General features: G+C 36.0%; 1 protein-coding gene across 7 annotated transcripts in view; it reads right to left on the minus strand.

Annotated features, from left to right (window-relative positions):
• SYT14 (synaptotagmin 14) overlaps nucleotides 1–15956 on the minus strand; it is a 103163-nt gene that overhangs the window by 21392 nt on the left and 65815 nt on the right. For all 7 annotated transcript variants that reach the window (XM_069800219.1, XM_069800218.1, XM_069800222.1 and 4 more), the window contains one exon: nucleotides 2559–2748. In XM_069800219.1, coding sequence (XP_069656320.1) covers nucleotides 2559–2748 — 190 coding nt within the window. The remainder of the gene's footprint in view (nucleotides 1–2558; nucleotides 2749–15956) is intronic.

A 15956-nucleotide genomic window follows, 5' to 3' on the forward strand; every position in this document is an offset into this window, starting at 1 on the left:
GAGAATGACTCTGATCTGATCTCTAAAAGTAGCTGAGGGATGCTTGCATCTGAAATTCAACTATGGGTCTCTATTTAAAATGCAAAGATCTCACTTGTCAAAATCCATGTGTTTATGGATTTAATGTGTGTGTGTGCATGCATACACACACATGCATTTAATGTGCAAAAGCTTGTACCCTGTTTCAATAAAATTTTAAAGAATACTAAGCACCACCTTTTTCTCAGACAAAATATTAATTGTCACACAGAGAAACAATGACATGTTCTAACACCAACTGCTGTTGCCTGCAGGATTTGGCCTATTTGCCTGTACTTGGTTGCTAAATGAGTTACTATATAACATATAAATATGCAGCAGAGGAGTATATACTGCCAAGAATCAGAAATGTAGGACTCAATCCATATTTGCTGCAGAAGCATTTCACAAAAATTGCATAGGTTCACAACCCCAGGACTACAGAAAGGATCGCTTGTGGGAAAGAATAATTGCTTCCATTTATATCATAGTTTCTCAAGACCTGAATGAAAACTGACCTGTGCATGTACTTTGCAGCACTTCTCAGGATTTTGGATCACTGACGGTACAAACAACAAATTTGATCAGAGCATTTCATCATCATCCCTATGGGCCTTAGTTTTCATTTTGTGGAAATGATGGCATAGAAAGAGGCTGGTATGTGTCCACGATGTTCTTGACAGGGAGTTAGGAAATGGCAGTGGTATGTACCTGGGTCCAAGAGTTTACAAGAAGATGCTACCACTGCTGGGGGGCAGGGAGAGACACACAGCACAAAACAGCCCACAGAAGAAATCTGGATTCCACAATATTCTGTGCATGGTCTTACCAGACCCAAAAAGTGCATTAGTTTCCAGATTTCTACAAACAACAGAACTCCAAACCTGCATTTGCCTAAACAGAACTGGACTATTATCATTATGAATATCAAAACTTCCTCCTATCCTTCACAAGGTATGACAAAAGCTAACACACAAGATCTTCCCTCCAAAAAGGTTAGACAGAACATGGTATTACAGGGCTATGTGCCATGTTCTATGCTGCTTTCTTGCAATCTGAAACAGATTTTTGACCCCAGTGACACACACACACGTGTTAGCTAGACAGCATGGGCCCCCAGAACCCATTTTGGGAATTAACATACCAGGGAATGAACATAACTGTCTTCAAAACAAGTACTGAACCCACATCTAACTTGCATATTCTAAATATTAAGAAAAACTTGGCTTTCTCTAGAGATTTCAGAATGATAAGCATAAGCCACCTACTGTTTTTGCTTTAAGGGAACACATGGCCCCTTCTCTCCAAGTCTTCCCTCCCATTCATTCCTTCCCCACCCCAGTGTCCTTGGGCCTTCTTGGCTTTCCCCATCTATTTCAATGCTTTGTCTCCAAATAGGTGACTCTGGGGCAGCTACCTAAGTATATAAAAGTATGAGAGATTCTTCTTCTGCCTTCCTTCTTTGGCCATGTTAACAAAGTCTGGCTCCATCAGCGTGAAAAGTATAGAGAAAGCAAAGCAGAGTAAGGCTCAGCCAAATGTAATTAATGAATAGAATAAAACATGGGTCAAGAAAGAGAGAGGAGAGCATCAGTCTCAAGTTGTTTGGCTTACTTCCTAAACTCTGAAGACAAAGTGAGATGTGCAAACCATTTATAAAATGTTGGCAGCCTGCTACAAAATCTAGTAGTGCCAGTTAACCTGCTAGTGCCATAAAATCTGGGGATTAAAAAACAGAAAGAGGGACTAAAACCTGAGCCTCCAGACAAAATCAAGACAAACAGGTAAGGTATGTCTACAAGTTACATAAATCAGACTCATCATCTAAAAAACAATTTAAAAAAAATTTTTAAAGTTCATTACTGAATTTTCTCAAGCTATATCAAAGAATTAGAGACAGTAAAAACATTCTGTATGTGTGACATTCCATCTGCCTCCAATTTAGAAGTACATAAAGTTCACAGATATTTCAGACAAATATATTTTTGAACAAATGCTTGAACGCACAGTTCAAGTCCTTTCCGATGAGCATTCCTTCTGCACAGTAAACATGCCAAAGGTCTCAATTCATTTCTCTGTTGTCTTTACTGACATTCCCAAGTTACATATATTACTGCCATATATACACAGGCATATAAGCAATTAAAGACTGCAGTATCAACCCCTCTAGGAACAGCAATAACTGTTCAGAGTGTTTATATTAATATGAGCTGGCATGTACTTTCTCTTTAAACACTAACTTTTTATTCTTGGCCTGTGATGTGAGGCATCAGTAATTTAGCAATTAATCATTATGATAAAGGTAATTTATTAGTCAGTCATCATGAAAAATTAAAGTCTTGTCAACTTACAATTAATATTTTGAATTTTAGATTTTTGCTATTTCCCGACTGACTAGAAATATAAAACATGAAACAGATTAGTTGATGATTGCTCTATTTCATTTTGATTGGGTAAGACTAAATGATAGGATTGAAGTCCTTGCTACTGAGAGCCCCACCAGTACAGAAGCATTAGGATGAAAAAAGATTTTCACTCACTGGGTGGTCTGTTTGCTGCCAAGTTTTTGAAGTGGCTGCCTTTTATCACTTCTGCTGATAATCTTCCAGTTGTAGCATTATAAAGGAGGCCAATGAGGATTTCTGGAGCTGAGCCATGTACCAGAGACTGACAAGAGGAGGTACTTTCACTGCAGGACACTTCTGACATGCTCATTTGAGAGTCACAACCCTATAAAACAGATAAAAAGTTCTATGTATTTTATGGAACAATGTTACTGGGAAGTAAATTTTTAGAATAATGCATAGAAAATTAGGAAAGCAACTTACTGACAATAACGGAAGTTCCATTCAATCACCCAATAAGAAATGTACATCCTTAATATATACTTAGTTTGCATATGTTAAAAGGTTACAAAGACTAAAGCAGTCTGGAATTAAAACAATTCTTAATTTTGTGTTTCCATTGCTTCATAATTCAGGAGAAATAATAGCAGAAGATGAAGAGCAGCCTTTATGGTCCCTATTTACTTCAGTTGCTAAGATAAGACCTGTAACGTAATTTGTCAGCATCCTGGAGAACATTAAACTTTGGATCTTTTACTTTCCAAAAATGGAAAACACTAGTGGAACTCTGAAGATAATAAAATGCAGGAAATTCTTATTCATCCTTTGTAAAGGTTATTCTCTAGACTGAGAATTTATGAGTAGCAAAATAACAGAATACATGCAAATAGAAAAATGCACTCTGTCTAGAATAAATTAGATTACAAGGAATTTAACTGATCCAGGGATACAGAACTGCAATAGACCCTTTGTCTTGGGTGGGAAAGGAAGAATGCCATCCTAAAGCTCAGCAAGTGATGCTTTAATTTCCACCCTGCAAGCTTCCAAAAAATTCAGCTCTGTCATGCAATTCTCACCACATTGCATCTTTGATGGGAACTTCCAATATTAATTTTTATCATTTTAACCCCTCATTATTGGCCTTAAAAAATGAAAAAAAAATTATACTTTCTTTACACTGCCATGCTGATCATACCATAGTTGTTCCTAGTTTCATTTCTTGCTTTCATGCACTGGCACATAGAGTTGTACCACTGAAAATAAGAAACTGGACTGAATCTAGCCAACAGCATGGCAATTTGCCTGGTAGCCGAGAACAGACTTTTGAATTACCAGTATATCCCTTTATGATTCTCTCAGGAAAAAAATGTAAATTGGATCCACAGATCTTTCAGATATGGCTTGACTCATTTGGGAATCTGGCAGCACTCTTTCAAGAAGTCATGATGATTTTGTGAAGCTGATTCTTCCAGATTCCAAATGTCTCTATCATTTCCAGCAACAGCTGACATGGGTGCAAGATCAGTCCTAAAACCTAAATAGCACAAATCTTCATCAAGATAAAAGTTAACTTTAAAAGCAGGTAACTTGATCTGACGTATAAAGCCCAAATGCATTACAGAATCTCAAATTATAGAAGACATGATACCTACAAGAAGAAATTATGAACCTACAATAACATCCTCCATATTGATGTTTTAATTAGTTCTTCTCTATAGAACATTTCCAAGAAGTCTGGCAGAATTTTCAAATAGCAATCTAGTTCCTCACTAACAAACATTCACTGTAGCTGGCAAATGTATTCTTACTACTAAAGAAGGACCTCAACAAAATTCCCTGACTTCCATCCCCCAAGCTGCAAATTCTGAATTTTAAGTCTCTGGTTATTTCTCCAGTAGTTCTCTATTCAATTCCAAGAATAAATTTCAAATGGGTTGCAAATTGTAAATTGCTGAAATTGAACTACAAGTATACATTCATTCTCCAATTCTTGGCACTCACAAAACAGGGAACTTTTGATTCCTAACTTCAACAGCAGAATACAAAATGGAAAATTTAAAAGAAAGATGAGTTGATTCAGCAGTCAGTATACACTGCTCACTTGAAAGCCTCAGACTGTCAAAACTGCAGCTATTAAGTTTTCTGGTCTTTTAAAATTGTAACACATTATCCCTGTCATGCTTATCCGTCTTACTATTTTGTTGGGCCAGGAATTTAACCACAGTCAACGTGATACTGTTCAAAGCTTAGGTCTCAAATTTGATTGTGATCGTGCTGCAAATCCCCAAAAAAGGCATAACACGAAGTGAGCAGCTGGGTAACACTCCCTCCCAAACCCTCAAAGGGCTTTGACATCTGTACTGAGAGAAGGTGATGATACCACTTTTTTCCTAATTGTGACTTATTTGTACAGTTTACTAATGTTCTTATAGGGACTCAGTCTAATTCAGTTTATGACAGAGTTAAACTGATTACAACGGGTATCAGAATAACATTTGGAATGCTAGAAATAGTAAATAGTAAATGAGTGATGACTGAGTGGGAATGAGTCCTGAAGTACCTTGAAAAGGAAGACAAGTAGCTTCTGCGTGATATATTAGAGAAGGGGGAAAACAACTGAAAAATGAAACAAGTGTGATATTACAAAGTTACCTAAAGGATGGGCTAGAAATATCATTCCTTTACAACAGAATCCTGAGTGGATGTGAGAAGGGCAAGACTGCATTTGTCAAGGCCAGAGAAAAGGATCTCATCAGCTGAATGGTGGGATGAGAAGACCCAGGTGATGCTTCAGATCTGTAAGTGGATGGAAATGCAACTAAGCGGCTGTACCTTCGAACTGTTGCACAGATAGAATTGGTAGATGTAGCTTAAAACCAGGAGAGAGGGTCTAACTTAAATGCATTGCTACAATATTTTCTAAAACAAAATATTTTGCCTTTTGTTTTCAGACAGGTGGCAGGTTTGAAACAAACAAAAGCATGGTGTTTAATCCCTCATGTATAATAAACTTATGAATCTCCTTCCTACAAAATGCTGCGGTGACAGAAGTTTAAAGACATTAAAATAAAAAAGCAACCAAATTCACTGAAGAAACAATCTAAACAATATTTTGTTTTCCATTTCACATAAAAAAAAAAGACTCCAATCCATTTTATTTCATGCTGACCCAAATACTCTGCTTTTCAATTATGAACTGGAAAATCCTAATATAAAAGAAAGTGAGATGGTTAAGAAGAAAAATGAAGCAGTGAGGAATGAAGCAGATTAGAAGACAGACTGATGTTACTGGGTTAACAACATAAACCAAAGTATAATTTCTGTGTCTATGATAAGGGAGAAAACAGAGAATTTGGGGGGCAAGTAGGTAAAAGAGATGAGAAAAAGGGGAAGGTGAGGTTGTATTTTGTCAGTTTTCTTTTGAAAGAAAACAGAAAGATCCTATGAGGAAGAAAAGAAGAAACAGGAATCAGGGAAGGTAAAGAGACAGCTCGGATCAACAGGGCTCAGATCAACAACTGGAGAAAGACTTTTCATTGCAGGACAAAGGTAAAATCAGGGATACTGAGAATTATTAGATGTCTTCTCAAAAGTATTTTCTCCACCACACAGTTTATTGTTCACATTGTGGAAACCCATTCATTGTTTTCAGTAAGGTATTCCATGATAATCACAGCTGCTGGTAAGTAACCTGACTTTGTGTTAAGTCCATAAGCTGCACTAGAATTGAAAATAACAGTTTTCCAAGTCCCTGTATAGAGGGTTTTTTTCTGTTTACATAGTCAAAATTCAAGAAGAGTGCTAACAAACTCATCAAGAAAAAAGCAAGACAAGAAGTTACATTTTTACCTGCTCAAAATGTAACCTTCATGATGACATGCCAAACTGTAAAATATTAACACTGAAATTGCTAATTGGTACAACATAAATATAAACTTAGCTACAACAAAGCTTTCATCTCATGACATTACAGTGCTACCAGATGCTTTTCATTCCATACAGATCTGCATTCAATGTATCTGTAGGCCACTTTGATACTGTAGCTCCACTGTGGGAAACGTAATATTTAGACCAAAAGTTACCATTTGTTTGAAATAATCTGTCTACGTAAGTTTATTTTTGTAACTCTTCTCTCTCTTCCTCTATAAACACTGTGTGTATTTTAATAAGGGAAAAAAAGGACTAAGGTTCCATAATAGCAAAAGCCTTTCAAGGTCAGTGAAGCACCAGAATAGCCTAGTAAGAACTGTTGTAAAATCTTAAATGCAGATTTTTAAGAACTTGGATGAATTGTCAAGGTATTGATGATCTGGCCACAGTGCAAGAAGCTGTCTCTTGAGTTTGTCTCCAGGATATTAATGCTAAATCTCTAACCTATTTTTGTCAATTTAGCCATAACAAGAATGTATTATTAACAGTAAACACAAGCAAAAAAATATTAGGTAAAGTCTATTCCAAATATTTGGTTCAAAGGTCTGTCTTACTACAGTAAATTATAAATTTTCAGCTTTTCAATGTTATAACACAGAGCTTTGTGCAAAGGACCTAAACCTTCCCATAGACACCACAGGATAGTACTTTACTACAAAGTTAGGCAGATTTTATTTGATCATCACTTACAAGAATCAGTGCCTTTCACTAGATTATAAGAGTAATGTGTGTTATATTCTACAAAAAAATTACTAATTCTCCAAGCTATTGTCCTTGATGACTTCTATGCATATATTATCTAGGGAAGAAACATCACTTTTTAATAAATATATAACAAAAACATTCCCATTAAGCGGTATTTGTATTTCACAAAATACGAATTTGTATTTGTACAACAGTTGGCAATCAAAAAAAGAACACTCTTTCTTCCCTCATGCCAATGAACGTGAATACATACAATGCATGATGTCAGACCTGAACCCCTAAGAAGTATTTTCATTAATCTTTTTCTCTGCTCTCTTACAACATAGAGAATCCTCTATTTGCAACTATGGTAATATATGTAAAATGTATTTATTTGTCTTCCTTCACCATAATTCCATGGAAACAGGATATTTGTTACTTACATATTCATCTCCTACTGTTATTTTTCTACACCCTGAAGTTCTGCTTATAAATTCTGCTCTTAAGCCAACTGGAGTTAATGACAGGGAATAATGCAGCCATGTTCTGAGGGCAGTTAAAAGTTCATTTTCCTCCACACACAGGTTAAAATCATGCCTCTGTAGGCTTACAAAACAAGAACATCTGATTCTCTTGGCTTTTCAAAATATACACAGGAAAGATGAAACCTTGCTGACAATCCTTCAGCAACAAAAATCTGATTCACAGCATGTTACTTGTCAAAATGTCTCTCTCAAATTTTAAATGTTAATGTTATACCAGTAATGTCTTAAAGAACTTTTTTGCACATTACTTTCTTCTACTGCTATATCAATACAACTGAGGGGTTAGGGAAGGAAATTTGAATCCTAGCAGGCAAAAGAAGGAACTGAATCCAGGTCTCCAACATTTTAGATAAAAGTATTCATCTCTCTTAATCACCAGCCCAGTGCTGAACCCTGAAGCTACTGTTCCACTTTCAGGCAAAAGCTTGCTGGGGTGATGAGAGCACCCAGGCACCAAACAAGCTCCAGACCAGCTCTTAGCCTGGAGCCCATCCCCTACTTCAGCTCTGAGAGGCAGAGAGGAGGAGAAAACTGAACCTAGAGGCTCCACATCCCTCATTAGTGGCTTAAGCACAAGGTACTTTATAAAAACGTGTTTCAAAGCTAAAATACTTTTGAAAAAATATCAAGATCATTCCTGGGAAAGAGAACTTAAACCACCTGAAGAACTCAGCCCTTTAAAACACAGGGATGTAAAATAATTAGGGAAGTCAAAGAATGGAGCCTTATAATTTTGAATTCTGGCATCTAAATCCCACTTACGTGCTATACTGGACACTTGGATGCTTTTGCGGAGATGTTTGCCTCAGTTCCTCATCACTTCTGCTTCTGTTTCCTCTAACTCATGAAAAACTGTGACGATCGATATGCTTGAAAAAAGGAAGTCCTCAAAAATACAATACTCATAACAAAACACTTCCTTAAACGAAACAATCAATACTCTTTCTGTATAACTAATAGCTGCAGGAAGTATCAACTTTTTGTTTCTAAAGGTAGAACTCAGGTGTTACATGATGCTCAAAACAATATTAAATATTTGAAATAATAAGATTCTTCTTGATAAGATTAATAATAATAGAAGTTTGCAAAGATGTTGCAAAATAAGAATTAAGAAGCAAGTGCCAAGAAAGTTTGCAGGTGGGGTTTGTTTTTGTTTTTGTTTGTTTGGTTTTGGTTTTGGGTTTTGTTTTTTTTTTTTTTTTACACATTTCTTTCTGTACTGTATACCATTGTCATTTTGAGGCTTTGGCGATTTTAAAAAATACCTGAATTTAAATGGTGTCAATCTGGATATTCTAGCTTTTTTGTTTGGTTGGCTGGGTTTTGGTTTTTTGTTGGTTGGTTTGTTTTTTAAAGAAAACCAACACTTCTGAAATTGTACAAAGCTACCTATCTTCACAACATGTTAGGGAGGAAATTCCAATTCCTATTGTAGCTGGCTGTCCTGTATAGTAAGATTAAGAGAACATAGAGTTATCAGTATTTTGCTTTAAACTAGTTACCTGAACTTGCAAATGCTGAAACATATAGTTTTAGGCACCTCTCAAAGATTCAAACTTTAGGAAAGCTTCATTATTTATGACAGGTAATTATTTGGGATTTTTTTGCTTAATAGCTTCCTTGAAGCACGTTCCAATTAAGTATAATATGCATTTTTATTCATGTACTTAACACTTTACAGTATTCATATCTAAGTCAACTTAAATCACAAACATGAAAGTAAATATTCTAATAATATATCCATTATGCAAGCTGATTTTAGGAAATAAAACATATTAATTTGGGTAGAATGGCAAGCTTTAAAAATTACCAGGATTTCCTATTCACAAATTCCAATTAAAAAAAACCTTTAGCAAATAAATACATTCAACATTGACGGTATTCACATCAAATATGGAATTGTTTTAATTATTAAGCTACTATTAATGTAGTTGAAAATCAGATTATCTGAAGTGGTAAAATTCACATTTCTCATCAAATGCTTCTGTTCTACCTTCTTTTTTACCCTCAAGAGAAAAAAAAACTTCTAGATGCAGAATTTTACAAAACACATTGTTTTCTCACAGATGAAACACTGGAAAATGGAGATCAAATGAAAAATAATAATTCTTTCATTCATTACAGCCAAAGGACTAAAATCTTAAAAATTCTATGCACAGCTTTAATTTACAATAGATACTATAATGTACAGAGCTATAAAACCTCCTTAGATACATGATGATACTACACAAATTTCAATTTTGAAGTAATTTAAAATTAATTAATTTTAATAAAAATTAAAACCCTTGTGGGTTTTCTAGTAAGAATACAGCATTATTAAAATAAGGTTTGTTTTCAAACTTTAGGGTACCATAATTTAGTCATAAAATGAAAATGACAAAATAAAATGTATATATTCTTAATAATGGCAAAACAACGTTCCACTTTTCTGAAAGATTTTGAACAAGTTCACAGCGAGATTTCTGTGTTGCTGTTAGTATTTCATGAGAATTTGCTATTAGTACTTTGTGTCTAAAAGTTTTGAAAATTATCAGCTCTGCAGAACAAAACATTAATTCTCTACAGAAAGGGAAGCATTTTAAGTTTTCTATAACTTCTATTCATCTGCATTTAAATTACACCTTTGGCTTCCTTGCCAGATTATGAAAGGTCACCTAGTTGTTCCATAGCCTTAATGGGCTTGAAATTTGCACAGCAAGCCCGAGCAGCGGTGGAGGCAATTGGAAATGAATGTACAATGGAATTTACAGCATTTACAAAAGTCTACTGGCTTTTTATACACTCATGGGCAAGGGGAGGAAAAGAGGCAAGAGGCCTTTTATTACCGAATTCTGTTTTCTGAGATAAGACATGTAGCATAAAGAAACACTCAAGCACTAAAAGCTGTTAGATGTTTGTGCTAGCAATTTAGTTAAGAACATCTGACACAAAGTGCAGACATTTTACCTGCACCTGATGAAGCTATGCTAACAGCTCCTACCCAGACTCACTCACACCTCCCCCTCTCTTTACTCCCTGTCAAACTTGTAAGACCATGGAGATGTTACTGTGGGACAGCTTCCAAGACCACAGACTTCTTTAAATGACAATACTCTGTCCAGATGGAGTTATTCTCTATGCTCACTGGGGAGACCAATGGCAAATAATTTCATTTTTTCTCTTTTCTCTCTTGAGTATACTCTTTCAAACTGGGAAAAGAGAAAGATTCAGTGATCAAACAGTAAGCATAATTTATGAGTAGTCAATCTATAGACTAGTATTTGATGGCATAAACATTCATGCAATTAATTTTCACAATGAAAAAATCCATAACATTAAAGTACATTTATAATGCATTTGTCAGTTAAATTATCTGCGATTAACAGTTCACCCAGCTCCAATTTAATCTGCTAGTGGTACCCCTTTTGATTTGTTCAGGTCATGTTTAATCTCATGATCAGAAGATCACCAGGTGTTTGCAGTTATAAGGGATCTGCTTCAGTTCTTAGAGCTATCATACACACCACAAAGAAGGGCAAGAGGTGGAGATAAACTGGATTCTCCTGGGGCCAGCTGACAGCTGATTAAGCCCAACAGAAAGACAGGAGCTGTGGAAGATCCAGCTCAAGGTCAGACAATGAGGGCCAAGCCTGCCAAGAGGCTAACACACTAAGACTAGAAGGATCCTTTGCTAAAGGCACCCTATGAACAGAAATGCTTATCTGACACCAAATACAGGATGCTTGAATATACAAAAGAAGTGATTACCTGGATATCCTCAAGTCTGAAATGAAGAATGCTAACGAAGAACACTTACATTACACTGCAAAGCCCAGGAGAAGAATAATTACCCAGTAAATAAACCAAAACCTAAAACTAAAAGTTCCACAAATATGTAAGTTATAAATTTACAGACTAGGCAACTTCATCTGTTTGTGCAATGTCTCTGATTAGGATTTCCCCCAGTGGAGATGGAGGAAAACTGCACATGCTTTTGCTGAAGGGTGCTCAAACCTGCAAACAGAACTGTGTTCTCCCTTTTTCTTGTTTCCTTGAAAGACAGTAACAGAAGTGAGAAGATATTTGTGTGTACGCATACATGAAAACAAGAAAGAATTCAAATTATAAGAAAATAGAATAGTTGGGAAACTCAGTATCTCTAAGGGAAACAGAAATTTCACTTGGATTCATAAGTTAAAGAATATAGCTCCACTGAAAGAGTTGCTTGAGGAAGATTTGAGCAGCAGCTTGTACTCTTCAAAAGTGGAAATTTCATGCAATGTGACAACCTTGTTAGTCTTTACTTGTAACTCCTACAAAGACACTTCTGGGAAATTTACAGTTGTTTTTACAGTATGATTATTTTCCTTACTGCTCTTTGAAATTGCAGTCCAGGTTGGGAGATCATACTTAACGCCACAGAGAATGATAGTCTGAGAATCTCACAGATACCTGATGAAATTCTCATTTTTCTAGCTTTATGTATTGATGAGCTTTTTCTTTTTTTTTTTTTTTGTTAAAGATGATCAAAACTAGACATACAATTCTAGACAATGTGTTTGTCACTGACGGACTGGCTTTCTGGGGCAGCAAGAGTATTGCTCAAGAGGATTACTTCGATTTAATACAGAACAGTCATTCACAGTCTGTCATTTGACTGGGCGCATTTTAGAGACTGAAAAGCATCATCATATACTCAAAATAGTAATACCATGTCTAAAACATATTTGTGGACCCAAATATCAAAGATTGTGGGGATCAAACTGAGTAAATAACTTTTTTCAAGCAACTCATTGATTAAAGGCAAAAGATCCCAGTATTTATTTATTTTACTCAGTACACAGATACTAACATGGAGAGACAACAAACAATCTTTATTCTGGCTACATGGCCAACTGATGATTTTGACAAATAGATGAAATTCTTTACATTGCTGACATCAAAGAATTCTCCCAGTATCCTACATTCAGGGTCATGGTAACAGATCAGTTACTAAAGTAGGAACTTGCCTCCCATCTGGGTATCAGCAAGGTAGTTGAAAGTTAATGTTAAATTCACGGTCTGGTTTTGCTAATGTGTTGAAGAAAGCTCTGGTGTTATGCTGGCATTTTTTTTAAAACCTCTAAAAACCTGAAGGCCAGGTGGACTTTGTTAACTCCGCCATGGCAGTGGCATGTACATTCAGAGTACTTTGACAATCCACATTGGCCAGCACATCCCAGAAATAGTATAGAAATACCATTTTGATAGCATATTTATTAGCTCTATTATCCATGACTGTCAGGGGTAACTGGAATCAAATTATTATTCTTGTATCTTACAAAAAAGTCCAGCAATAAAGGCTAGAAATGCAAACTAATTGAGAAATGTGGTAGATGTACAAGATTCAACTAAGGGCTCTCAGAACCTCATAAGTAGTCAGAAGCTTGTTTCCAGAGAATTAGGGTTTTTCATTTGGAAAAGCTTTAGACTCTTTGAATTGCTGATAGAACAGGAATCACAACCCTAGCTAGCCTAGACATGACAGAATGACAAACCCTGAATCGTTGCTTTGTGAAAACCTTCCTGAACTGATCTTGGACTTGATCTTCAATGGACGAATAGCAGCAATATGGCCCATGCCTACGATGGTATAAGGCAGAGCATCCTAATGACAAAGATCCTTCTCGTAATCACAGCGGAGATAGCCAACAACCCATGAAAGGGCTGAAGTACTAAATTTAGTTATAGAGTTTAAAGCAGTTTGCAGGGACTATTGCCTCTTACTCTAGATTCATTCAAATAACTGGATATGAATTTCTGTAGAGCTTTAGGAAACATTCTAGTGTTTCTGGATAGCTCACTCGAGAGCTATCTCGAATGTTCAACTTATGTTCAGAAATAACCGTATCACCCTCCACGACAGTAATCAATTATCAAAAACAAGTGGCATATGTTGAAACTGGTCAACCATTTTGCTCCTGAGATGACAGAATGGCTGCAGTTACCTGAGACAAGTTGTGACTGTAAAAAAAAATTAAATCTTGAAAACTACATAAAAGTGTTCTACAAAGCATCAAGGTTATTCTATGCGGGACTGAAACAGTCTCACAGTCTCAATGCCTAGGCCAGTGCTTCTTGGATGAACAGACTAATATATGACAAAAATTGCCATGAATGATTAGACATATTTACATAAGAAAAAATCCGGAGAAAATAGTACTGATTTGGAAAGCCAATTAATTTTTAATTGTGACGACTGAACTTAGCTAGCGGGAGGTCCTTATCATCTGGTCAGATTCTATTTGAGTTCTTGAAACTTGCATCTGTCAGAAGAGTGCAGACACACCACTGGCTTTAAAGCACAGTAGCCACAGCTGTCTTTGTGGTTTTCCCCCTGTATCCTGATGAAGACCCAAGCAGAGAGAGAGACATGGGTTAGCACTTATCTTCTCAGCTGCCAGGAGCAGTGCTCAGTCACCACCACACAAAGGCACACAAGGTGAGGCAGCCACGACACTGGAAAGACAACGGCTGTTACTTGCCGATACTGCCACGAAATGTTGCACAACCAGCCAAACACAGGGAGACTGCTTCATTTGCCAAGTACTGTCAAGTTCTCCTGCAGCCTCAGTAACATGACCACCATTTTCCAGTCACCTAATAATTTTCTTCAAAGAAATCGCAGGAGTCATCTTTCTTATTGTGTCAAAGGATTAATTCTGATTTTCCATGTTTTACACCACTAACTCAAATGAATTCAGCAAGCTATTCCCAAGATAAGAATGTGCTCAGTGTTTAAAGATAATTGCTCCTTACTTTGATGAACATAATTTTTACAAGCTAACTGAAAGCATTTATGCACCATCACACAGGAACTGATCCTTTTAGGTAGAATTCTAGTTAAATAAAATACTATGAACAAAATCTTTTGAGTATTTTTTTTCCCCCTAGACAAGTTTTAGTCATTTTTTCATTAACTGTTTTAAAGTATCATACTGGTATTTAGTAAAGATCTGTTTATACATATGTATTTTAGTATTTAGCCTTCCAAATATAATCCTGAATAGACCATGCCATAAGAACACAATAGTAGAGTCACCAATAAGTTTAAAGTGTAAGAATTTTCACAAAACCTGACAGCTCGACTCCAAAATGGACAAGAATTCCCAAGAAAGAAATGCCTCTCTGAAAGCTTTTTTTCTGAGAAGTTTATAAACACACAAATATCCATTATAAAGAATACTGAAGATATACCACACATAAAGGGCAACATGGAACAAATGCCTTAAGCACAATGCATAAACCAACATATACTAGATGATTAACCATTGTCAAACTGGAGAGAGTGCGCACGTGTGTGTGCAAGAGCGAGCATTTTTATACACTGCATGCACAAATGCCTTCACTCAAAAAACCTGTAATTAAAATAATTCTCAGACACTCTGGATATTTATAGTAAAGATATACAAAATAATCCTTTAAGCACATATGATTGCCCACACCATCCAGTCTTCCTTATGGGGATCACATTTGGGAGTTCAATATGTTAGAAGTGTTATAGAAATAAAGAAAAATTTAATTCTCCACAGTAAACACCTTGTTATTGACAATACATAATGAACAATTACTAGATTGGCTTAGCAAGAAGAGGCATGTTTTGGTCATCCAAATTGTATTTCCAAAATCAATCAAAAAATAAAAACATGACTGATTGTTGTTATTCTACACCAAATGCAACCTATGGGATGGTGAAGAGGATTACGCTTGGGTTTTTTATCTTTTCCAAACAGATTTCACTCAATAAACTGCTTATATGTTTTTATAATCACATCATACTGGAGACTGTTGTTCACTGTCAGGATAATTTCTTTGGGTGAGAAGAACGAAGAGCAACTAAAAACAGGTCCACAGGGATTTCCTGAAGAAAAATAAACAGCATTGCAATAGATTCTAAACTTCAAGATGGGTGAATAAAAATTTGTCTACAATTCTATTAAAAGGAAAATTTCTCTAAAAGCATCAACAAAGGTCTTTCTAAGCAAACTATACGCAGACAAAACCACAATGTACACCCCTGCTTATTAACTTCTGATGCAATGTCCAATTTCTATCAAATCTTGAAAGGGGAACAGTCTCAGATAACAGTGACAACTGCACTCTGGCTAGCCCATATTGGTTCTGTTGCTTCCTCCTCACTCAAAAGTATGCTGAACTTGGAAGGAAGTGTGTGATACATAAGGGGGCTGAGGAGGAATTCCCTGTTACGTGGGAGAACTGCAGCAATGCAGGACTGTTAAAGACAAATGGCAATAGGACTGGGGATAATAGCTCCCAATGTAAGACATTGTATGCAATGTAGGAAGGTGAGGAACAGGGTGAAATTTTGAGTGAGAAAGATAGTTTGTGAATGTATTTGTAAATTTGAAGCCATGTGTAGCTTTGAAACCTAATTTAAGGAACATCCTAGTATCAC

This window comes from Haliaeetus albicilla, chromosome 13, assembly GCF_947461875.1.
Source record: "Haliaeetus albicilla chromosome 13, bHalAlb1.1, whole genome shotgun sequence".
Taxonomy (NCBI): Eukaryota; Metazoa; Chordata; class Aves; order Accipitriformes; family Accipitridae; genus Haliaeetus; species Haliaeetus albicilla.